This window comes from Pieris rapae, chromosome 12 (assembly GCF_905147795.1).
Source record: "Pieris rapae chromosome 12, ilPieRapa1.1, whole genome shotgun sequence".
NCBI classification, from domain to species: Eukaryota; Metazoa; Arthropoda; class Insecta; order Lepidoptera; family Pieridae; genus Pieris; species Pieris rapae.
The window spans coordinates 8,921,672-8,947,185 of NC_059520.1; the positions used below are offsets into that span (position 1 = coordinate 8,921,672).

The 25,514-nt window shown below is 31.3% G+C and overlaps 2 protein-coding genes across 2 annotated transcripts; both read left to right on the plus strand.

The window, feature by feature from the left end:
* Nucleotides 1–45: 45 nt before the first annotated feature.
* LOC110992999 (intraflagellar transport protein 80 homolog) lies at nt 46–9,094 on the plus strand. Its single transcript, XM_045630452.1, has 14 exons — nt 46–266; nt 736–903; nt 1,460–1,566; nt 2,150–2,328; nt 3,069–3,158; nt 3,455–3,592; nt 3,822–3,946; nt 4,810–5,058; nt 6,367–6,524; nt 6,973–7,182; nt 7,553–7,697; nt 7,960–8,113; nt 8,712–8,852; nt 8,970–9,094. The coding sequence occupies exons 1-14, from the start codon at nt 172–174 to the stop codon at nt 9,030–9,032; spliced, it is 2,022 nt and encodes a 673-aa protein (XP_045486408.1). The 5' UTR covers nt 46–171; the 3' UTR covers nt 9,033–9,094.
* Nucleotides 9,095–9,550: 456 nt separating this feature from the next.
* On the plus strand, nt 9,551–20,805 carry LOC110993008 (carbohydrate sulfotransferase 11). Its single transcript, XM_022259054.2, has 4 exons — nt 9,551–10,038; nt 10,223–10,480; nt 11,663–11,867; nt 18,290–20,805. The coding sequence occupies exons 1-4, from the start codon at nt 9,790–9,792 to the stop codon at nt 18,520–18,522; spliced, it is 945 nt and encodes a 314-aa protein (XP_022114746.2). The 5' UTR covers nt 9,551–9,789; the 3' UTR covers nt 18,523–20,805.
* Nucleotides 20,806–25,514: the final 4,709 nt, after the last annotated feature.

Below are 25,514 nucleotides of genomic sequence, written 5' to 3' on the forward strand. Positions count from 1 at the left end.
GCAAAAAAATGCATACATTATATTATTTATTTGTAGAAAACGAATAATACTGTACTGCACTTAATATCACTAGGACAAGATAGATGACGCTGACGCAAATTGTCGTAATCGTTACTATGGAAACACTTTATTTAAAAAGCAAAACAATAAATATTATCAGTTAAAACCAAAATGAAACTAAAAATTTCAACTTTTAAAGAACCAAAACATACGGCGGTCGTGACTTGTGTATGTTGGAACAACACTGAGGATGTATTTTCTTGCAGGTATAAATTATTTTAATATCAGTATAATACATTATTAATAGATATTATGAGTGCAAAAATTGTTAACAAAGTTGGGTTATTTTTAAAAAACAACTGTAAATATATGGAACCTAAATCTGTCTATTCTAAATCTATAGAATTAAATATACTCTAGCAAGCCTGTTAGATTCAGAATCGTATTGGATTTGACATCATGAGTAGATACTAGGCTCTAAATCTGGAGGTAAAAAAATAGAAATACGTCGCCATTGGACTCTTTGAATTTTGTCACCTAAATGTAAGGCTTTACTTTTTTTTTCCTTATTTTACAAAATAATGTATATTACAATAACAATAGAAAATCGCTTTGATTTACATTAGAAAACCGCTTTGGTTACATTAGAAAACCGCTTTGGTTTGGTTAAAGGTATTATGAATACTAATAGTATCGTTACGTAGAAAACACACATTTAATTTACCAAATTTTTAGCGATGACCACAAACTATTAAAATGGAACCTGATAAACAATGAATGTATGATAGTTGCTACATTCGCAGAGGATTTTTTTCCAACATCTATGAACCTGTTTCCAAAGACGGGACAGAGTGGTGTAAAACATCAACATGATGTTATATTAATATCTACTGCTGATGGAAAGTATGTATTAAACAATTCTTCATTGGCTCTTAGGTTAACTTCTAAGTTTGATCAACAAGCGTATAAGACGTTATTGTTTTGTCTTCTTTTAATTCTATGTTGCAAAGAGAAAGAAAATTCATTTGGTAACACAGCTGTATAGCACGAACGAGTTAATATGTTGCCAGCTAAATGCTAGATTTCGATATTATTATCATAAATTAGATATATTCTACGCTCACTTTTGCATTTCATGATTTAACAAATCTTATTTAAATACAATGTTAGGGCCAAACTTACGTGTTGGTTACCATGGCTACGAACGTATGGTTCTTCTTATACAATAGGATTAACTTCCATTCATCGGCTGATCCAGTGATCATGAGATTTTTTTAATGTTACTTAGTAGGTTTTATAGCAGTACCCCAAATTTCAATTAGATGTATGAAATGTGGCTTGACTGAATTATAACTTAACTTGATACAGATTGCGGAATGTATTTTGATATTACCATTGTTTAATCTAAACAAAAAATATGTAGTTTAATATTTTTTACCTTAACATTTATAAACAATAGGTTTCATATAGTTAATCATAACGGACGTATAGAAAAAAGCGTCGTTGCCCACCAGGGAGCGTGTTTGACAGCGCAGTGGAGTCCTGATGGTGCTGGATTATTTACTGGTATGTTTATTTTAGGATTTTTTTGTTTTTGTCGTGTCATTTATTTTCGTTTGAGTTTCATACATTGCAAGTTTTTTTAATATACTTGTTTATCTAATATAGAAGATTCTCGTATCACAATGTACGTTCCAACACTCCTCCGAAACGGCTCGACCGATTCTTATGAAATTTTTATATATATTTAGTCGGGTACTATCTATCTTTTAAGCCCCTTAGCAATAATACCCCAATTTTTGTAGCATATATAAATATATTATACAACCCTTAATTTTCACACCTCAGCATCACAGAAACACCTCAAATGTTTATATTTCGGAAAACCAAAAAAAATAGTATCTGGGGTAGCATAGTAAAATGTGCCTGTCAATGCCAATATGTTGGTATGTACTAAAAAGGTAGGCTGGGCATCAGGGAGAAACGAAGTTTGCAGGGGTAGCTAGATAAATTATAAAATATCATCATTTAGCAGGTCAGTTTAACCTATGGTTATCCTTAGGCAAATTGAATAAGAAAAGATTTTTCTTATTCATTCCACAGACGCAACCTACAATGATAATATATATATAGACTAGGATATTTGCAGGTGGTGAAGATGGTTTCGTGAAAATCTGGTCGCGTAACGGCTTACTGCGATCCAGCGTTGTGCAGTCTGATGTGCCGTGTTTTAATGCGAAATGGAGTCCAGATAGTGGAGCTATATTATACACAAAAGGCAATTGCCTCGTCATCAAACATTTGAATTCGAACTCCAAAGTAAACAAGGTATGTGTACACGCATGAAACATCTAAAAAAAATGTTCATACATGTTGTATTACATATGTTTCTAGTACTGGCATTTGTGGTAAAGGGAGTATAAAAGTCTCTTTAAATTTATTTATTTATATATGTGGTTATTATTATTAAAGTACACTTGCCTGACCTGTATACCAACTAGTAATTCAAAGGTAGAATTTTGCAGAAACCGGATGTAACAACCAACCTAGAAATTCAGACCCATTCCTCATGAACCTTTCATTCGAATTATTCTTCGCGAATATACTACACGCACAAATCGACTTGGCACCTGATTAGGCGATAATGACACTGAGGTGCCTAGTTAACTTATGCGTGTAGTAACAGAATAAACACTATGTATACAGGGCTTGATATATTCGCAACTTTACAATGCAAAGCTTGTAACATTATTGTGGAAAATGCATTATATAATATGATGTGGCGGTACATAAATTACATATATTCAACTTATATGGTATTTTGTATTGAAGTTATGTTAATTATCAACCTATTGAGCGTACTACACAAATCAACACCTGAGGCACCTGATTTGGCGATAACACATGGCGAGGTGCCTAGTTAACTTTTGCGTGAAGTACACACAGAATTATCATCACAACTGATCACCTACTTACCTATTAATGTAATAATATCACGAAAAAGATACAGTAAATTAAGGGCCGAAGTAAATGTTATAACGCCACTGGGTTTTAAAATTCCGTTTTAGTGGAAGGCACACGAAGGACTTATTCTTTGCGTAGCGTGGAATCCAAATTATAATCTTATAATTTCTGGTGGCGAAGATGGTTATGCCAAGGTAAGCTTTGCTCCATTTTACTTTAACAACATTTTTATTATAAAATTTTTAGGTTGCATAATATTATCGGACAATTTTTACGAATTAATTCTAATGTTCTCTACGTATTTAAACATTAGATTTTTGAAAATAAACGATTTAGAGAACTCTTCAATAATCACACTGATTTAGTTCTTATGAGGACATGTAAATACTGAATTGGTTCTTATTTTATTTAAAAATGTATGTAATAAAAACTAAAAAGCCTAAATAAGTTTCACTTCAAAAATCTCTCTTATTTATCGATGCTGTTATAGATTTGGGATACATTTGGACAGCAAGTATCAATAAGTGTAAAGCACGATCAACCATTGACAAGTGTGACTTGGTCACCGACTGGTAATATGTTCGTCCTGGGGAGTTATAATTTGATAAGACTGTGCGATTTGAACGGGGTAAGTGATCTTTGAAACATTTTAGGGTCACTTTAAAATGGCTGGCTTATACAATCAAAACCACGTCATCGTCCTTCTTTACGTGATTCGTCATTACGACTATCGGTTTTTACGACCAGATGATGTTCCAATCAAGGGAGACTTTGCTCCTACTAAGATCAAATGCCTGCCATCATGCGACACCGAAATAAAAGTGAACCAGCATTTAGAATTTTGCTTGTACTTTCAGCGATCGTATTGCCTTGATCGGCCTTCAACGGGAAGTATTTATAGTATTGCTTGGTCATCAGATGGAACCCAGTTAGCTGCAGCCTGTGCTAATTGTCACGTGCTTTTTGCGCATATAATAGAGAGGTAGGATTTCATTAATCCGTTTATATAGTACGAGATCCCGCTGCAGGATTGGTACGTTCGTCGATTTTTTGTTTAAAATCAAATTTTTATGTTTATTTATAATTAGAAGAATATATATTTACTAGGGTGCCTATCAAAATTTGGCCGCCATTATTTTTAATTAAATTATTTTTAATTGATTTTATACCTTAAATATTTATCATCTTTAACAGCCAGTAACCCTTATTTGCGGCCAGATTTAATAAAGCAACCATATATGATAATGTTATGTCATAAATGATATGTCAAATTGAAGCTATTTTTTTTCTATTATTTATCTTGCAGCGGTATCTTAGACCAATATAAATTACGATGAATAATGATTATTTTTAATCCACGGTCCACTTTAATACGTTTTTTATGCCCATGGACACGAAGTCTGGGGATAGCGGATGAGTTGCCGAGGAATGGAACGCCTTGTTTTTAAATTATTTAAAAAGAAGCTTATTTTAAGGGCTAGCAACGCACCGTAAATGGGTGTACATGGGCTGCGGTAATTGTTTTTTGGTTTTCCGCAGGCTCTCTTTCCCCTCTTTCAAAAACCCTAAAAATAGTCCAGTTAAGTTTGTACTCTAGAAGAATTTTTTTGCGACTGATTCTGTATATTACAAGAAATATTTTTTGTATCAGCCAAACATATCGTAATTTATATAACTTATTTAAATTGAAATTAAAATAAATCTTTCTATACTAACATTATCGAAAAAAACTGTAGTTTTAATTATCGTGACTTCAATAAGCATTTTATTCATTACAAGCCAGCGTGGAACCAATCCTTAAACGCGACAATGCTTCTTTTTCGAAAGCTCTCGTATATATTTCAGAGAGTACACATGGCGGAGTTACGCCTGCAAGCAAATAACACGAAAAATGATTACCATAAAGAACATAATCACAGATCAAAGCGACCAACTGGATTACCCAGATAGAGTGATACAAATTGCGCTTGGATTCAATCATCTGGTTATAGCGACCGTGAAGCAGTGCTTCATTCACAAACTGTCATCTTGGAATACGCCAGTGACATTTGACTTGAAGGAAGGCAGTATTAGCATGATATTATTGGCGGAAAGGTAAGGTTTTATTTATTTAACAGAATAATATGATTTAAATCATGGTGTATTTGATAACCACTATGGTTTGTATAAAGTCGTTGTTGCTAAGTATGTGATTGAATTAAAAACAATAAATATGTGTTGATACTACACTATAGAGTCAATTATTGACTCTTATTAAAAACACAATTTATTATTATTGAAGTTATACTTCTTTTGGCGCGATGCAGAATAATGATGAGAGAGAATTTTTACGATGCGCGCACACCAACACCTAAATTCAACATCTTAAAGTTGGGTCTAGGTGGCATGGAAATCGATAACTTTGTTCAAGTTGTATTATTATATATATTCTAGTATTTTTATATTTAGTGTTTCGTAACAGTACAATTAAACAGTGTTAAAAATAAATATTATTTTGTTGTTTTTAAATCGTTTTCATATATTATGTACGACGGTGATAGTATTTACTAACAATTTATTTATTTAAATAAAATCTTTTTATTAATTTTAATATTTATCGTTAATCACAACTGCATTTTAGTTATTTTTTTTTCCATAAGCCAAAGAAGTATAACTTCTAACGCGTGTACTTAAGTACACACACTCTTTTTTATATATATTTATTTAACAGCGGGCAAAGGGGCAGGGGGATCACGGTTGGGATGGCCAGTGGTTAACATTCCGTCCGTTTCTTTCGATAAAATTTCAAGTTTGATAATGATAAATTGTATACCCTTTGGCGATATTTGGTTTAAATCAAAATATATTTAAGTTTACTATTTTTTATTCTCATCCATTATTAACAATCATCATTTTGGAATAATGAATTATTTTAAAATAAGCTATAATTATATAGTGATTTACATAATACAGTCGCTTTTTTGTTGACTTTGTAGGAACAAAATTCTACTCGAATTCACGACTGGTAATTCAGCTATGGGCGTTGCTCTAACAATTTTGTAAATGTTTATTTTGGCTTTATTCTTATATATTATAATAAATCTACAGGTTTTTTTTTATTTAAAACAACTGCCGAAATTTACGATTCAAGTACTTTGCGCAAAAAAAACACTTTGAAATAACATTTTTGAATAACACTCACTTTATTTACGTTGTAAATCTTCACTTCTGCGTACTATTTAAAAGTAAATAGTAATCTTACAGCTACATAATATAAATATATCTATTATAAAATTTCTTGTTTTTAAACATTGTTATCTAATGTCATTGAACATTAGGGGAGAATATTATTTGAATTTTGAATTAAGAATACGTTAAAACTTTATGACAATTAATTTCGTTCTTTCATTCACTCACTCACAGGTGCATATGCGTCGTTGAGAGGGCCGGTGTGTCGGTATACAGTTACATGGGTCGGTTACTTGCCAGCCCCCGAATCCCTCGACCAGAGACGATTGGAGAAGCAACAATATCTCTTGGGCCAGATACATTGGCTGTAATTGACCATGCTGATCGAAAACGTACGTTATTATAAATAAATAATGTTAGAGTGTGCGGGAAGAGAACCGGGGTTTTATTCACATTTTGTTATTTAGTTCATTTTTGTAAAATAAGTTTAATAATAAAAACTATACTTTTATTTATTACGTTTCGTTGTAAGTGTTAAACTATATTGCCCTAAGAGTGTTGTCAACAACAAAAACGGTTATTCATCACTGCAGCGTCTTCAAATCCCGCGACGGTTCTCTTTTTCCACAGACTATGAAAATATGGTTTAACTTATTGCACAGACTTTCAACGTATTATAAAAAAAAACTAAAAAAGAAGGCTTACGTAATAGCGCTTTTTTTCTTTAACTATATAACTGATATTTTTCACTTTAAGGGTGTCAAAAATTTATTTAAAAAGTTTCTTGATTTTATCAATAACACATAATATACATTTCAATATAAGACATTTTTATTTTAGTAATTCAAGTATTTGATCTTCCAACGGGACTCATTGTACGAAGCTCCACTGACAACACGATAACAAAATTGACACACAAAATGACCGTGTCGTGCGTCGCCCTAAGCCAAACAGGACCGCTGAATGAGAGGCAACTCGCATTATTGGATTATAACCGAGATTTGTATGTGGTTACCGTTAAGGAAACTAAACCAAAAATATTTAAATTGGGTAAGGCAATCAACATTTGGAAAACTTCTGCCATTCTATATATGTATGCAACATGTTTGTAAAAGATAAATGGCGCTTTTGTCACAGAAAGGCGCCATCGTAAAAATCCAATCTCATCATTTTTCTCCATCGCGCCAAAAGAAGTACAACTTCAAAAAATATATAGGATAATTATCTATACCTGAAGCATTAATGTCTAAAAAAAATATTTATTGTTATAAATTTTAACTCCAAAAATTAGAATTACCTAATTGAAATTGTGTAAATTTAGAACTTTGCAACTAAGCTTTGAATAAAATATCTAATAATAAATACAATACATTTATTATTATATAAGTTTTAAATAAATGCAGCAATATTATTATTACAGGACCTCAAGTTTTAAGCATTAAATGGAGCAGTGAAACAGAACTTCTAGTAGGATTGCGAGCAAATTCTGTTGTTGCCTGGTGTTGCCCAAGAGCTGCAACACAACCTGATTGGCTAACACTCACTACCGTTAGCAAGGACATAAGGTATTGAGAATATTATTTTTTTCTCAAATTAAATTGTTGTTAATTATTATCCCCATAACACAGAGTACCACGCGATGAATTCTTCTAATATTTATATTTTTTTTAATTATGGCAACTTTCAGTTATGATATTATTATTATTAATGTTTGTTTAGAGTCATTTTACATTTAATCCTACAATTATTTTATTACAATATATAATAAAATAATTAACGTATGTGTTTTTTACTTGCCTTAATTATTTTTAATAATAATATTTTTAGCGATTTAGGTAGAAATCCAAGTATAATGAACATCGAAGATGGAGTTGTCTGTGTACGCCGTGGAAATGGCTCGTTGTTACGAATATCCCTTGCGTCTTTTCCGGAAAAGCTGCTGAAACATATAGCTGCCAATATGTGGGATGATGCATTACAAGTTAGTATGAAATATATTTCCTCATTGAACAGACAATAATTGTGTTTTGTTTTTGTATTTTAATATGTTTCCACTAGAACGGATTGCTGCACAATAAAATTTAGTATTCACACGCAACAATTTTATTTCCGAAATATATATTATTATATTATTCCGATTGAAGTATTTCCGGCAACGCACTCGCGAGCCCTCTGGCATTGAGAGTGTCCATGGGCGGCGGTCTCACTTAACATCAGGTGAGCCTCCTGCCCGTTTGCCCTCTGTTCTATAAAAGAAAAGACTCTGTAATACGGCTAGTCTACGGGGATTCATTCACGCACACACGTGCACGTACACATCTATTGTACTTATACACACTTAAAGGTACACCCGCACGTCTTAAGGACTAAGATTATGTTATTTTCATGCAATTCAGAAGAGTTCCCCACAACATGTTACTATAAAATAATTCATTACAATAAGGTTTTAGTCTTTTACGTTTTTTTATTATTAAAAGCGTTTAGTTAACAAAAGTGAAATATTTCTATTCTATTTAAAGTCTATTTTTTCAAAATCTTTTATAAAATGAATAAAAGTTTTATAGTAATAGTTTTTTCAGCTTTGTCGAATTGTTGAAGATGAAACATTATGGGCGTGTTTGGCAGTACTAGCCTGGCAATACAATCAATTACCCGTTGCTGAAGAGGCTTTTGCGCTCATCCATCAATATCATCAAGTTAATTATATACAGCATTTAAGGGTTTGTATATCTTTAAAATATACTATGACAGTACGTCTTATAAAATTTTAAACCTACGTAAGTTTCTTAAATCTTAATATATTACAAAATTTTAAAATTTCTTGATTTCCATTTCAGAACGGAATACCAGAAAAACTCACAAGCCAGACTTTAAATTCCAAAACAGTATTAAGTAATTAGTTTCAATATCAGCTAATAGCCTTAATGCGTTTTTTTAGTATTTAATAAATGAATTCAAATAATAACACATTTTTTTTACAAAACGACATTATTATCTGTTTCTACGAAAATGATTACTATTCCTATCGTTTACACCCGAAACTAACACTTTAAAAAAAACCGGCTACTAGCGGGAATCCATTAACTACAACAGTTAAGTTATCAGACATATTACATTTATTTAGCACTTGATAGATTTTAGATTAAAATTAAAAGATCAAGAGTTCACAATTGCCAATATGTACCAAACACAAATAATACATACGTTCTTCCTTCAATTCTAAATATTCATTCATCGTACTATAACTCGTTTTTCGGTATTCAAGTTTCAACTTCAATAATAATAATCAATAAAAATTACTATAAGCTCGTTTGGTTCTATTGCTTGCTTGCTCTGAAGCGCATAGTTCTTCAATCATCATTCTCAAATCTCAATTCTCAAATGACATCAGACATGTCTAAAGTCAGTCAGCCTTCTAATGTTCAGCGGAGTGCTTGTGTTACGATCTTTGTTCTTAATAATTCGTAATAATTAAAATTCAACTAAAGGCGTTTGATAACTTAAACGTTTAACGAAACTGTGTAAATAGAATAAGTACAATTAAAGCGTATAGTGATAATGCGATATTAAATAAATTTTGTTTATTTGTATTTCGTTCTACATTTAGTTGTTATTTACAAAAGAAAGTTACTTAGGTTTCATTTTGAATGGCTAAAGATGCGTGTTATTAACAGAAATTTGGTGTTGTTACTAAGTATCTTGTGTGTTAGTGGTGATTATAACGTGGTGTATAATCAGCATTCTTTGGAACTGACCCAGTCCTTGAACTTGGCAAGGCAAGAGCAGATCCAGGACCGATGTAATAGGTATCGGTTGTCGTGGTCTGTTGATGATTTACCCAATAATCAGTTGGAACACATAATAGTTGATGATGATCGCAAGCTTCTCTACTGCTATGTCCCTAAGGTGAGATGGTCAAGGATAACCAGTGTTTTTGTTGTACATACGTCATTGTTTTTTACTTCGAACTTAGTTTGTATGATAAATGATTTTGTATTTGTGAATTGATAGACGTATAAATATTCTAGAATTTTAAACTTTGTATAATTTTATTTAATATGACAAAATATGTGATGTTTTTAATTTGTAGGTGGCATGTACTAATTGGAAAAGACTACTCATGACTTTGGGTGGAAAGTGGAATGGAACTGATGTTCTAGCGATACCTGGCCATATAGCCCACTCCCCAGGCATGTTTAGAAATCTTAGTTCAGTGCCTAAAGAAGAGCGAGATGATATGCTGGAGAATTATAACAAAATGATTATTGTAAGAAATCCATTTGAAAGACTTCTATCCGCATACAGAAATAAATTAGAAATAGATACACCATCTGCAACTTATTTTAGGGTAAGTTATTCTATATAGTAGTAAATGTACTTATAAGTATGAATATATAAATACTTACCTAAATAAAAGTATAAAAGTGAGTGCATAGTATAAAAAAATATTCTATATATATCTATTTTGGAATATAAGATACAGTTATCACTTATTCCACATCATTAAATTTCTTAATACTTACATCATGGATAAAGATTCATCCATATGTATATATATTAATTCATTTAATTATTTGTCTAATTGTAAACAAGGAATCTTGATCTTATATGACTTTGAATTTTGTGACAATTTTTTTTGCTGTTCTAGATTTTCCTTATTTCAATCTCCTATTAGCTAAAATGTATTGATATAACCAAGAGTTATATCACACTACTTAAAGCTACACACAAATATATTAAAGTCTTAAAAAATATTAATAGAGAACTCCAAAATAAGCCCCGAACTGAATTTTAAATCAATGTACATTCAATGTTGACATTTATTATCACTACTAATAGTTTTTAAATAAGTATCACGGTCTTATCAATTATTGTAAGTTAAGAAGGTCATTTCAATACAATATATTAAATTTGTGTTGGATATTTGGTTCTTATTTTTAGATTACATTATACAATAAAATAGATGTTGCTAGTATGCTATATTGCTTTGATTAAAAAATTTGCATAATACATTTATATATGTTCATAATATTGAAATTTAATGAGACAGTTACGGTACCAGTTTTTTTTATAATTTAAATTATTTATGAATAGCATGTAAAGTGACAGCTTGCCACTTTAAGCCCTAAGATCGTAGATTTGAGCCCTGGCACCTTGACTTTCTGTCTATGTAGGCACCGCATGTAACGTGAAGGACAACGGCTTGCTTTAGACCCAAAACATCGACGGCGTTGTTGTCGAGGTTGATTACTCTATTAGAAAAACACACGATCAGATAAAATTAAGAAAGTTATGCTTATGGCTAAGCAGATAAGCCATTGAAATGATATTGATAAGATATTAGAATTTAACACATATTTGTTATTGTAATTAATTATTCTGTACATACATAGACAAAACTATCCACTAGCCATGGTAAAGATAATCGACTATAGTGATTTAATAAAGTAAAAATATATATTTTAACCGACTTAAAAAAAAGTCAAATGTAGCTCTGCTATATTTTACTAGAAGAAGGTATTTTTTCCAGAATCGACTGGGTAGGAGGATCATTAAGGCTTTCCGTGCTAACCCATCGAACGAGTCCCTTGAACTGGGAGATGATGTCACGTTTAGGGAGTTCGCCCTCTTTCTAACAACGAAGACAGAAGAACTGGCGGACATGGTGAATAATGAACATTGGCAGCCGATCACCAATTTGTGCCATCCGTGCCTCATTAAGTACACATTAGTTGGTAAGTACTACGTACTAGATACATTCACAGTTGTCAAAAAAATTCATGTAATATTTTTTATTAATCACTTATTAATAAAAAAATTGTTAGTTTCTTGTCCGAAGGATTCATTGGTCGTCATAATATACGATGTTTTAACCATCTCCTCAACGTCCGTTGTTCCATAACTCACCGTCTTTGGCAGTTTTTGCCGCTTACCAGCACTGTATAGTGGAACCAACTGCCCAATTAAAAAATTTCGAATCTTTAAAGAGTCCTTCAATAAAACGTACTAATTCTTAAAACGCCGTCAACTCACTTGCGAGCCCGCTGGCAATCTGACTAAGTGTTACATAATAAAAAAATCAATAGCAACAAAAAATTAAATATCAATAAATTTAAATTTTAGCGCATATTATTATTAGATTAATTTAAGCCAAATATTCGCAGAAGGATATCCGGCCTTTTACGGTCATAATTTAGGAAATACTATGAACCTTGATTGTGTTTACATCCTTTGAGATTCGAAATAGATTTTAACAAAGCGTTGTATAGAGTATGGCACAGCAAGAAAACATTATATTACATTACATTACATTTCTATGTACGCATTTAACAAGAAAGTCCATTGGTGCACAACCCGGGATCGAACCTACGACATCAGGTATGAGAGTCGTACGCTGAAGCCACTAGGCCAACACTGCTCTTACTTCTTTGATAGCATCGATTAAACTGTTGTTTAACTCATTTTAAGTAGCGGAATATATAATTATCAATTAGTATTATTTGAAGTATTTAATTAGTTCGTACGCCATTATATTGGATAGGTGTCAAGTCAAAAAATATAACACAACGTTTGTTGACTAATTAGTTTTAATACGTCAACAATTGTTCTCTTTGTATATGATTGCATTATGTAGTAGAGGTTAAATGGCAGGTATTCAATAAACTAAATTTTAATTACCACAAAAGGTCATCATGATAAATATAAAATATGTTTATTATATCGTCTTTAAACATTTCATTAACAATTTCAAGGATTTTTACTTATAATGAAATTCATTACTCTTACACGCACGTTTTTAAGTTATTTGCCAGGGATTACTTTACAAAGAATCACAAGCAATACGGTTAACAAATTTTAATAGAGTCTAGATAAACTAAACACACAATACTTGCTTTAATTCAACATATAACCCACCATAGCTGTGCTAATTTGCAGATTCGTAATATGAATTGAAACCCACCCATAGATTCGGAAAAGCTACTGGATTCTTGTCTTTCATAGACAACAGCAAACTATTATATTCTAAATATGAATTTCGCTAATGGATAATTATGTCCTTACCGAACCAAGCCCTGTATGAACTTTCATATAAATAATTTACGCGGAAAACTTTAGTAAAAAGTATTATCTGCTTAAAATATTTGTTCATGGCAGAACATATAATGTTAATATTTTTCGTGGAGTTTATATATCACGTCCGGTTAAGAAATATCGTTGATTAAAATTATTGATAAGTTTAACTTTTATAGTGCTGAGCCCCGCGTATATATAGCTCAAATAGTGCTACGGTTCTAATCTTAGATAACGCATCAATGGAGAAAATTTCAAATTGACATATTTCTTACTGAATTAAGTTGTAAAATCCTATTAGTGTTATAACGAAAATTCTTTGTTTTACGTGAGTACTACTGGTAAACTGTTCTGTCTAATCAGACAATAAATGTATTTAAGTCATTTTATAAGTTAACATTCAATTAAAGTCTAATTAGTATTATAAAGGAAATTTAACTGTTCTCTTTCTATAGTAGCGTAAACATGACGTGATAGAAAGAGACAATTATAATTGAATGAATCTGATTGTATATCAATCAATCCATCAATCAATCTATATAGGAAAACAAGTACACTTATGAACGTCAAAAAATTAATAAATTGTAAATTTACAATCACAGAGTAAGCCATGGCTAAATCATTGCATTTTTAAATATTACTAACAGATTAAAAAAATACCGATACAATGTTTTATGACGAAAACATTCACGATGGAAGAATTATAAAAAAATCCACTTAAAGTCCTATATTATTAAAAAAAAGGTCAGTGTAAAAATATTGTGATCAAAAATATAATAAATTCAATGACATACATTTCTTTGATAAACATTTATGGCACAAATGTTATCAGTTTTATTACCCATTATATTTATACTTCACATATTTTGTCAGCGCTTCGTATTCTAAAAAATAGGCCCTGCCCTCAAATTTAGGGGTTGACCTGGGTTTTTTTACGGTACATATACAAGTATTACTTTCGTTTTCTTAAAAAAACATACGATTATAGATAATATAAAATACTCCAAGATCAAAATTTTACTATTTTATTCATGTTTTATACATACTTGAAATAGCCTCTAAGACCGAGTGTACAATAAAAGCTTTAGTAAGTTTAATCGATATTTATATTTGAATTTTTTATATTTGAATTTCTGGGGCAATATTCAGTTGGCATCACTGATTTGACGAGTTTTCTAGCAGTATGCGGCGATATAACTTGTCTGCAGTTGTGCCCGCTGTTTTATAACAGCATATATAAATATATATATAATAAATAATAAGTAAATCTAATTTTGTACTAATGAATATTTATGATACGTTTTTGGTATTTTATTCAATGTTATCGGATATTTGTTTTTGAACCTTGATGATATTGATACCTTGTCAATACTATTACCATAAACTAATACGTCAAAAATATTCGTATGTAACACACTTAATCGGCTGGCCCCTGTAACCCATATCTTGAACTTCGAGAAATTTCCAGCGCTCCCTGTCCGGTGCCTCTTGCCGCGATTGCTGGCTTTTGCAGCAGATCCTCCTCCAAGATGTCGTCCTAATCTGTAATGGTTGTGATGTAATGAATAATCTGTAGTGGTTTTTAAAATCTTGTCAAATTTACCCAGCGGTACCTGTTACTACAATTTCATTTGTAAATAGATTTCTTAATGGGAAATTAGACATAATTTTAAAAACCATTACAGATTATTCATTACGAACCTATAAAATTCAAATGAAACAATTCTAATAACGCTTGTACACCCGAAGATTTTAGTCTGTTAACTGTCATTCCGACATTATTAACAACGTCATCGTCGATTCGATTAATCTGTGATCTTGCGTCACAAAACTGTGATTAAAAGGTATTTACTTCATAACGGCGGAGCCATGTTTTATAGAGATTACTGATTACCTTTTTTTAAATGTACAAAGTTTTGAATCGATCGTGAAAGTTCAAAAAAATCATTGCCGGATGAAACTGTGTTTTTGGACAGCTTTAGGTTTACTTATTACGATACGATTACGATTTGAGCTTATTTTTATTTATTTATTTATTCGGAAACAGAAAAAGTCAAAAATAAAACACAATACAAACACACTTAATGCATCCACAACGGGTTACACTTATACAACCATATGATACAAAAAATAAAAATAAAACATGACAACAACACACATAATAATAGAGTTAAGACATTAACAGTTGCTTTATTCTACTCTTAAACAAAGCAGTAGTGGAGTGCGAAAAAGGGTAAATGTTTTTGATAGTATCTAAAGAAGAACACATCCTGTGAAGAGGCTCGCGGAACCCAATGTTGGTTCTGGGAGTCTGAAAATTAAAAGTTCTATGTGAGCGTAGAGACCTGGCAGGAACATTAATATATACAAACATTAGATACCTTATAAGTGTCAAGACAGGTTCCAGTTATGTAGATAAAGCCAGTCCTAGATGTTCTACTGACCTTAATGTGAAACATCTTATATAAACAGTACGTTCTCAAAGCCCACTATTGTATGTCAGCCGGTTCCCGTATAAGCGGGTCTATTACCTGGATTCGACCCTCATGACCTAGATTTATGTTTATTATATGCTTACGTCGAGTATAACAGGTTCATGGCCGCGATTAGGGATAGGATTTAATATAAATGTAAACTGTTTATCATATTTCGATTGATTATTTTATTACAAGTAATAATTCAAGTAGTTAATATTGTTTTTAAGTATTATAATAGTAAAATTATTCACTATGAAAATTTATTAAAAGGGGGGACTCAAGTAAGTAAGTAATAAAATGAAATTTACAAAATTTTATTGCTAAAACAAGCCCGTAATCTGTAATTGAGTGAGGAACTCCTATCATTGTCCAAAAAAAATTTTAAAACAATAGACAGGTCTACACTACAAATTTTGAATTAATTAAAATAAAGAAGTTTACAAATAAATTATATTATTTAAATATTTAAAGAAAAGTCCCCGGTCTTTGCACATTGGCGAACGAGATAGATATACTATTCCTTCAACTTCAAATAACTGAGGGGACTAATTATCATTTATTTAGTGGATATTTGATAGATGATTTAGACTAGTGCTGGGCAGGCTACTTCTAATTAATTTGCTGTATTTGTTTTAAATAGTGTAGCATTGTTTGATGATTTGCTTTTTTAAAAGAGTACCGAGAGATTTTTACTCCGGCTTTTTCTCACCGCCTACACCCTCTGTCTTTTTTGCCGATGTATGTTTGCCGAGTAGGGATGCCTACAGGTTCGAATAAAATGACATGGATAAAGTGATACATTGATGATCTTATGTTCCAAAATAAACATATTTTTTTTTCATTTAATTTATCAAGTAATTTTCTAGGGATCGAGAAAAATTATCGAAAGATTAAATCTGTATTATGTTTTATGAATATTCCTAAAAAAATATATACGTAACCTCGACTGATAACCTTTGGGTTTTTTGAAGTCGGTTCCAGTCTTGCGCGTAGTAAATGACGTAAGCGTTGCTTTTTGTATGTCGTAGTAAGTATATGTGCGGTGTGTTTGAATAAAAAATACCACTGGCGCTACAAGATAAATCTGCGCCTCAGATTTCGGTATCTGTTTCATGGACATTCTTGAAAAGCTGATAGGGAAGGCGGTTTCCTTGCAATGTTTATTTCACCGTTTGATCGAATGTTAAATGCGTATATACAAAGTCTAGTGCCGGGGATCGAACCTACGACCAGATCTTGAGTAAGGAGTAGTTAAGAATAGACCTAATCAATAATTAAAAGCTCCGTAAGGTATACAAAAATAAGACGTGTGTGTACACACCTAAGAATTGTGTACACCTTCTTCAGTGTAACAAGATCAAAATCTTTTCAAAATATATACAAACAATGTAGAAAAAACGACACTAACAATAGAAAAAACTTAAATGTCGACTATAGTTAACTTCGTAAAAATTTACTTTTATCATTTTTCCCTTACGCGCCAAAAGGAAGTTATACTCCTACACAACTACACAACATTTTAACATATTATGCTATCTGGCATATTATATAATTTTTATATGTTGTAATAGCAGCTTCTAATAGAAGATAAGAACCGAAAGGGGACGCAAGCAACGTCAATTACCGCAAATTGTCGGACGTCATTAAAACTAATTACGCAACGTTTCGTAAATATTAAGATACAGAAGGATTCTTTTAGCACTAAATTATTTGCACGTTATATATGTTGCGTATTTGTAATGTATGTTAACTCGTGACGTAACATAGTATGCCTATGTCCTACACAAACAGTGGTTTAATTTGATACCGTCTACTGAGTTAAGGGCGCTCTAACAAATCATTCGGCTTGTATTAGGTAGGTATTTTTTTATAGAACCTGGGGCAAGAGGCTCACAAGACACTCTCAATGCTAGAGGGCTCGCGAGTGCGTTGCCGGGCTTTAATGAAATAGAAAATTTAATTTCAATACTTTTTTATTGTCCTTTTTAAATGTTGTTAATGTATAACATACAAATTTGTGTTTTTCACTTCTTACGGTTTTCAAATTTTTTTTATTTAATTATTTTCTTTGTACTTGTATTTCTCGCAACTGAAATTCGTTCGTACAGGAACGATACGGTATAACTGAGTCAATCAAAATATTGATAAACAATAGGTAGCCGACAAAAATCTGTTATGAAAGACAAATCTTAATCGAATACTGGATGGCTTTGAGAGGCAAACGAAGCTCGTAGACATTAGACACTAAATGCCAGACGACTCGCAAATGTGTTGCTAACTTATTAGGAATTGATAGGCTCTTTTCTAAAAGAACCCTAAGTGGAATTCAGTGGCTGGTGCGTGGTGCCTATAAACACGCTCAGTTGTGGAACAATAGTCGAGGTGATACGAGGGAAAGAAATCAAAGCAAATCATTTATTTAAATAAAATATAAAGATGATTCTAGTTGCTCCACCAAAAGGTAGTTTCGTGTGGAGAAAGAGAAAGAAAGACATTTACTCTTTTAAAATAGAATTTAATTTAAGTTAAATAAGTTTTAAGTACACTCAATATACCTAATTAAGTTTTTATATAACCTGTACACTGTTTTATAAAATGTTTATTTCCAGGCAAATACGAAACTCTACTGGATGACGCCCTTCTAGCTCTTCACACCATCAACGCCACAGATAAAGTACAATTCCCAAGGCTGTCTCACACTTCAGGAACTTCAGAAAAACTCAGCAAGTATTACGCCCAACTCGAGTTGCCGCTAATAAGTAAATTGTACAAATTGTATAAATACGATTTCAGAATTTTCGATTACCATGTAGATAATATTGTTGGTTATGATTTAGGGTAGTTTAAACGCACATATTACTTGGATAATTTATACAGGATTATACCTGGAAGATTTGATCTGAGTTTTAATGAGATTGGATCTTTTTACATAAGTCTTCCAATGCAACTGTATACACAATACTTTTAATACATAAATCGATAAATATATCAAATTATGTCAAATAACGTCATACAACTGTCAAGTTTTTTAAGACTTGGATATATTTTATGTAGAACTCGTAAAAGAGAGAAATATTTGAAAACCTTGGTACTAAGATATGATTTACTAAGCCATTGTGTTCAAACTGCAACAATCTAGATATTTGAATGGAAGAAAACAATGCATAATCGCAAGGCCTAAGGTATATACGTTATAATTAATCAAATACATTATTAGCTGCGCCTGTGTTGAAGCTATCCTACACTAGATATGCCAGTAGTCAATTGAATTTTTTTTGTTTCCACCGCACATGAGAAACGCGACGGGACAATATCGTATTAAATTATCACGTACTAGCTGAGCTTGAAGATTCTATGAACGACTCGTATATTTCACATAGAAGTAGAGAAATCTCTCTAAGGCTTTGCACTAAGCTATTTTCAAGGTACAGAGAATCTAGATATTTGAATGGACCAGAACAATATGTATAGGTCTGAGATATATACGTAATTAATTACGGCCGGTTCTCACAGGTCTCCGTTTTACTGTTCCGTTTTATCCTGTACGTTTTTTTCGCCGATGGCGTATGTAGTTGTATAACCGACTTCACACTCGGCACAGTATTCTTTATACAGTAAAATTCGTTCGGTAAAAAAATTACATTCCGTTTTGTCATCGAATACTGGACGACGGAACAGTAAAAATATACGGATACGTAGAATTTTAACGGATAGATACATCCTTGTAGAATAGAGGCGGTATACTGCGAGTTTTCTGTTCACACATCGCATCCAGTAATGAGGGATCCGTTGAACGTTATACGGTGTCTATGTGTGAACAGACCATACATTTATGACGTATCCGTTAAAAACGTACCAGTAAAACGGACTCCCATGTGTGAACGGGCCGTTAATCGAGACTGTGTTGCGTATAGGTCTGCACACACAGATAAATCTCTGATTATCTCTGGCGTAGTCTTTCACGAATTTTGTAATCGAATGTGACATCGATAAGCATGCGATGACGCTTCTAAACTGAATTAATGAATTTTTATGGATTGATCCGATATGTTGGCTACTCCGGAGATACTAAATAAAAATACTTTATTTACGGAATGGACGTCGAAGTTTTACATTATTAAAGATCGTCTGTCTTGTAAAGACCTCCGCACAAACTCAATAACTCCTAATCCATTTTTGTCCATCTAAGATAGACATCTTAATCCAAATATTAATAAAAGTGTGCCAATAATCGACGGATTGTAATAGATAATAGACATCTGTCGATACAAGCTATTCATGGTAGATCGGATCGGTGGATGTGGTCAATAGAAGGGTCTGTATGAAAATGACAAACAAAATGTTCAACTGTGTTAATATCCGATTAAAAAGCTATTTGATATGTTTTAAACATAGACATGTAGGTATATTTAAATATTATTTGTACGGAGCTATTTTGTTTTTCCGACCTTTAGAAGACGCGATTTTTTGCCACAGACTTCTTAATTTGCTTATCGCATTCCACAAACCATGTAGGCTCTATAATTTTTATAACGTAATATTAGCTATGTTCTCATATTACCTATTTGCCATTGACCCGAGATCAAACGAGTTTTGAATGAAGCTTTGTAAGCAATATGTCTTTATCTATTATAAAGAGCCTGTTTAAAACTAGCGACCCGACAGCTCCGACAACCTTGAAAAATTATATACATAATTTCCTAATTTATTCTTTACTATATAGTCTTACACAAATCTTGGAGGACTTCATGACTTACAATGCTATTTGTAACTATAACTTTCTGGTATGTATTATTATTACATTATGTTTCTTTTTTTTGCGTCTGAATCGCAAAGTAACTGTTGTGGTCTCTGGCAGCATGACCAGCGCTGGGAATCACGTCTGCTCATTATGCACAGCATAATTCTGAAGCAGGGCCAATTACAACCACAACATTACAGACACACACATTACACACTTAAAATGTACCTCATTCCTTTTTTTATTCTATAATTTTTTGTAACTTTATTTTTTTATATTATCATTTTGTGTGTTTCTGTGTGTGCTTTATCAGTTATAAATGTTATGTAAGTCTCTAGGATAATGTTGCATTCGAACCGCGATTAATTTTTCTTTTTTTTTGTGTCTGAGGCGCAAATAAAAAGAAAAAATAATTTGATTTATTAGTATGTTTCAAATTATTTGAATTTAAAATTATTTCGCGGTTCGAATGCAACATTCTCCTCGAGGCTATATTTATTTCCAAAATTTAAAATTCGCTATGGATATGCCACTAGTAAATGGGTTTCTTGATTTACTGGGATTTTAAGCGTTTTGCAGACTTCAAATTCAGTGTCTCTTTTCGTCGCGCCGAAAATACAAATGAATAGAAAGTGACGAAAATTCAAAACAGTGTAATTCGACTATACTTAGTAAGCAGTTTATAAGGATATCAAATTTGTTTAGGCAATTTTCTTTGTAATATCGAATTACTTAAATATACACGCCCCTTGGAAATCTTCTATTTATAATACTTGTTTACTAACTCGAGCTCCACATAGTGATTCAATTGCATATGTTTATATTTTAAACTAGTATTAGCAGTATAGCTTATAGTTTAGCGGCTAAACTTTAGCCAAATGCTCAAGACAAAATCATGGCAAAATATATTTCTGATTTCACACCCAGAGTAATCATGGGAAAAATGTGGGCATCTGGAAGCAGTCAAAACGATGTTAAAAGTCTTACAATTAGTTAATTGTAATTACAAGTTCAGCGTAAAAAATATTACTTTGAAATTAATTTTTATTTAGTTTTAATAATATACGAATTGAAGCATATCCTTTCTCCTTTGCCTATTGTGCCTGTATCATTATATTTTGTTTTTCTGTACCAATTTGCATTGCAGTTTGCACATAAAGCATAATATACATTTTCTTATTAGGTATAAATTAATAAATTTCAAATTTTAAGCATGCGTATAAACAACGTATACACTTACATTGTTAATTGAATAAAAAGTTTAGTTAAATTTTGGATATTTTTTTATATTAAAGACATACAATACGTATCTGTAAGACATTTTTTTATACATAACAAGTTTGTTACCAAGGCCTTCTTCTTCTTCTTGTATGCCAGTATATACAGTTTGTAGACAAAATATGTATATAAATTCTTTAAACCCAAACGTAAACGAAGTTCTTATAATCTAGGGCCATACAATTATTTCGTTAGCATATAGGTTAACGGAAACATGTTCTACTGTAAAGTTTAAAATTTAATGTGCTTAGTACGCTTATGGTATTCATAGCCATCAACTTTTTAATGGGTGGGAGTGTGGGGGTCGGTGCCTAAGGTGCAATAGACCCCTATCCACGAAAACCCAACAACCCCATCTGCAATTATTGACAGGATTTGTAACAATTGAACTATCAAATTTCCTGAAACGGGCTTTTAATATAAAACTTTAGAGTTCTCTTTCTCGAGTATTCGTGAACTAGTACTAATACAAGGTATTTTCGTAACCGATGACGCCAGCCATATTGACATAACTATTGTTTAAAATTAACTTCCAAGGCCTAATAGTTCAAACTGTCAAACAATATCCTATCTTTAAAGCAAATCATTTATTACCCATGTAAAAAAGAGTGTGTGTATTTATACACGCGTTAGAAGTTATACTTCTTTGGCGTATGGAAAAAAATATATTAAAATGCAGTAATGATCAACGATAAATATTAAAATTAATCAAAAATATTTTATTTAAATAAATAAATTATTAGTGAATACTATCACCGCGTATATGAAATTGATTTAAAAAAAAACAAAATAATATTTATTTCTTCACACTTTAATTGAAATGTTACGAAACACGTGTTCTAAATATATAAATACTAGAATATACAACTTGAACATAGTTATCGATTTCCATGCCACCTAGACCTAACTTTACGATGTCTAATTTAGGTGTTGCTGTGCGAGCGCATCGTAAAAATTCACTCTCATCATTTTTCTCCATCGCGCCAAAAGAAGTATAACTTCAAAAATTCCATTATTCGTACTATAAAATTATGATAAAATATTCTCGTTTCTAAGGTCACACAAGGTTTAACGGTACACTTCACTACAGTTATAAAGTAATTTTTCAAATCCAGTAAGACCATACTAAGATCCCATTTATCAAAAAAGTATGTCACATTCGAGAAATGGGTCGCGCTAATTCGTTAGACGTTTTTCACGTAAACATATGACAAATGAAATTGTTATACAACACAACCCCATATGTAAGTTTTGTGTTAAAGTTCAATTGTATTAGGTATATATACATAACGTTTAACGAAACACATAAAATAAAAATAATGAATAAAAGAAAAAAAAATTTTTTCTGCAAAACTGTTTGCAACTTTGCAAAATAAAAGGAATGTATTAATAATAAGAGTAGAAAAATTATAATAGTAAAAATTAATAGTGTAAGTTAAGAAGTCTTGGAAGATTTGCGTTTAATTGTCTGTATATAGTATAATTACTGTAGTAGTAATATTTCTTATAGTAGTTTTAGTACCAATTATTCTTACTAATACAACTATAAGAATGTTCTTTATAACTGCGACGATTTTTTTTTAATTTTAAACATTGAAACACATACCTAAGTTCTAAATGCGAAAGTACTAAATTATTCCAAGGAATGCATAGTAGAGTTGCGAAGTAATCTATGCATCTCGAAGAGAAAATGTTTTAATTAAATGCGTTCTGTAATTACTAAATGTATCACTACAAACAACAGTTTATCTGTGATATTAAATGTGAATGCTTTCTCTTTATCATTCTAGTATCAAATGTAAGAGAGCACTCGTTGTTTTATTCAAATATATGTATAGGATGATTTTCGAAAATGTTAGCTAGATTGTTATAGTAAATCGAGTTGTAGGAGTATTCTCGTAAACCCATTTTTTGAATAAGCGTTCGTTAAAGTATCACATCAGCATGGACTTGACAATTAATTATACATTTTACACTACAGAAATATGACTGGGTCAACCACAGAAATAATGTTATATGGGGGAGGGAAATCGCGTTATATGCGAATACGCTTTATAAGAGGAAAACCGTTAGATTATATTTCTGTAGGATGAGTCCTTCAAGGATTTTTTTTTTTGGAATAGTTATGTCAGCTGTTGGCTACGAACGAAAACTTAAAAAAAACTGCATTGACACCCAAAATTCTTTCACTAGTAGAACAGTACGTTATAAGTACACTATATTAATTTATCTTCAACTAAAGTATTTATTTACACCTCGTTGCGGTAGTGAAGAAATGCAGTACAATTAAAATAATTACATATAAAGGAACATAAGAAAAAATTAATTACATAAGTGAGTGCATTAATACATAAGACAAAATAACTTAGACATATAATGGAACAAAGCAAATCAATAAAATAATATGTAAACAGTGAATGGTGCAGTAAAAAAGACGTATTGTAATTTTTTGTTGACGGACAAATGATTATGAAACATACAGAAATCTGAGGTTCAGCCATAAAAATGTTGTAGTTTTTTATTTTTTTAAATAGATTTTTACAAAAATATAATATTTTTGTGACGAGGGACATTTTTATTCTTTGAATAAACGATTTTTTTTATAATTTTAACAAATTGGTTGGCTTCGAATTTTGTCTGTGGAACTAGAAATTGCTTAATAGTACACGTGTAGTTTATCTAGGTGAATGGGTTTAAAATTAAATGTATGCACATTACATAATAATTTAAAATCACGACTTGACATTTTATTGGGAAATTGTGTAATCTTTTATAACAGCTATATAATAGATTGATAAATCTAAATCAAAAACTTATGGTATGATTCGGTGTACTTAGCACTGTGACATTATGGAGTCTAAATCTTACCTTTAGAGTCATGACTAATTGAATATGGCTCCCTGAACGTCAATCAATACATTTTTGACGTTCGGGAGTTGTCTCAAATGTGTCAACTCAAAAATTAATATTATAAATGCTTTGCCAAGAGACCAGGTTTTAGTTTGTATGCTTTTATACACGAAGCTTCTAAAGGCTAATTATATATAATTCATAATTTTGATCATGTTTTGTATTATTCGTGGATACTTGGTTAATGCGAGTTTATTGGTGATAATATCTAGCTCTCTCAAAGTATTTTAATACTTTGTTTAAATAACTATTTGATTCTACCTTATTTAACATGAGATTAAAAAAACATCGCGTCATATGAAATGAATATGGTGACGAAAAACGATTTTCATGTATTTTATTATATAATTTTTTTCTGTTAGTGATAATTATTTTTTTGTGTATAAAATATCAAATGGCACTCCATACATATAAAATGCATTCTGCCAGTCTAAATATTATTAGTACATAAAATTAGTATAGTTTGGTTAAGGATTTATATATAGGTAATTGTTGATTTGCATTTAATACTACAAAACGGGTACTTATTTACAATATTCTGTATTTTTATATACATACAGTTGTTTTAGTATAAAAATTAATTTAAAATATATATTTTTTATAATTATTGTAATTCTGTTCTCTATTCTTATATATCAAGGGTATTTAGTCGACACTTGTAAGTGTATGTCAAAACCATTTGACAGCCCGAAGTTGTGTCGATCAGATGCCACAACTTCGTTAAGTATGTCTCATGTATTCTCACTTTTTGATACGAAATGTTGCCCTAACAATAAAACCCTCTAAATACTTCAGTGCCTTCCCAATGAGATAGTATTGTAAAACGATTGTGAGGTATTTACCAAATATAATAATATAATTAGTATCAATGTTGTATCTGGTTGTGTTTTTATAGATCTGTTTAT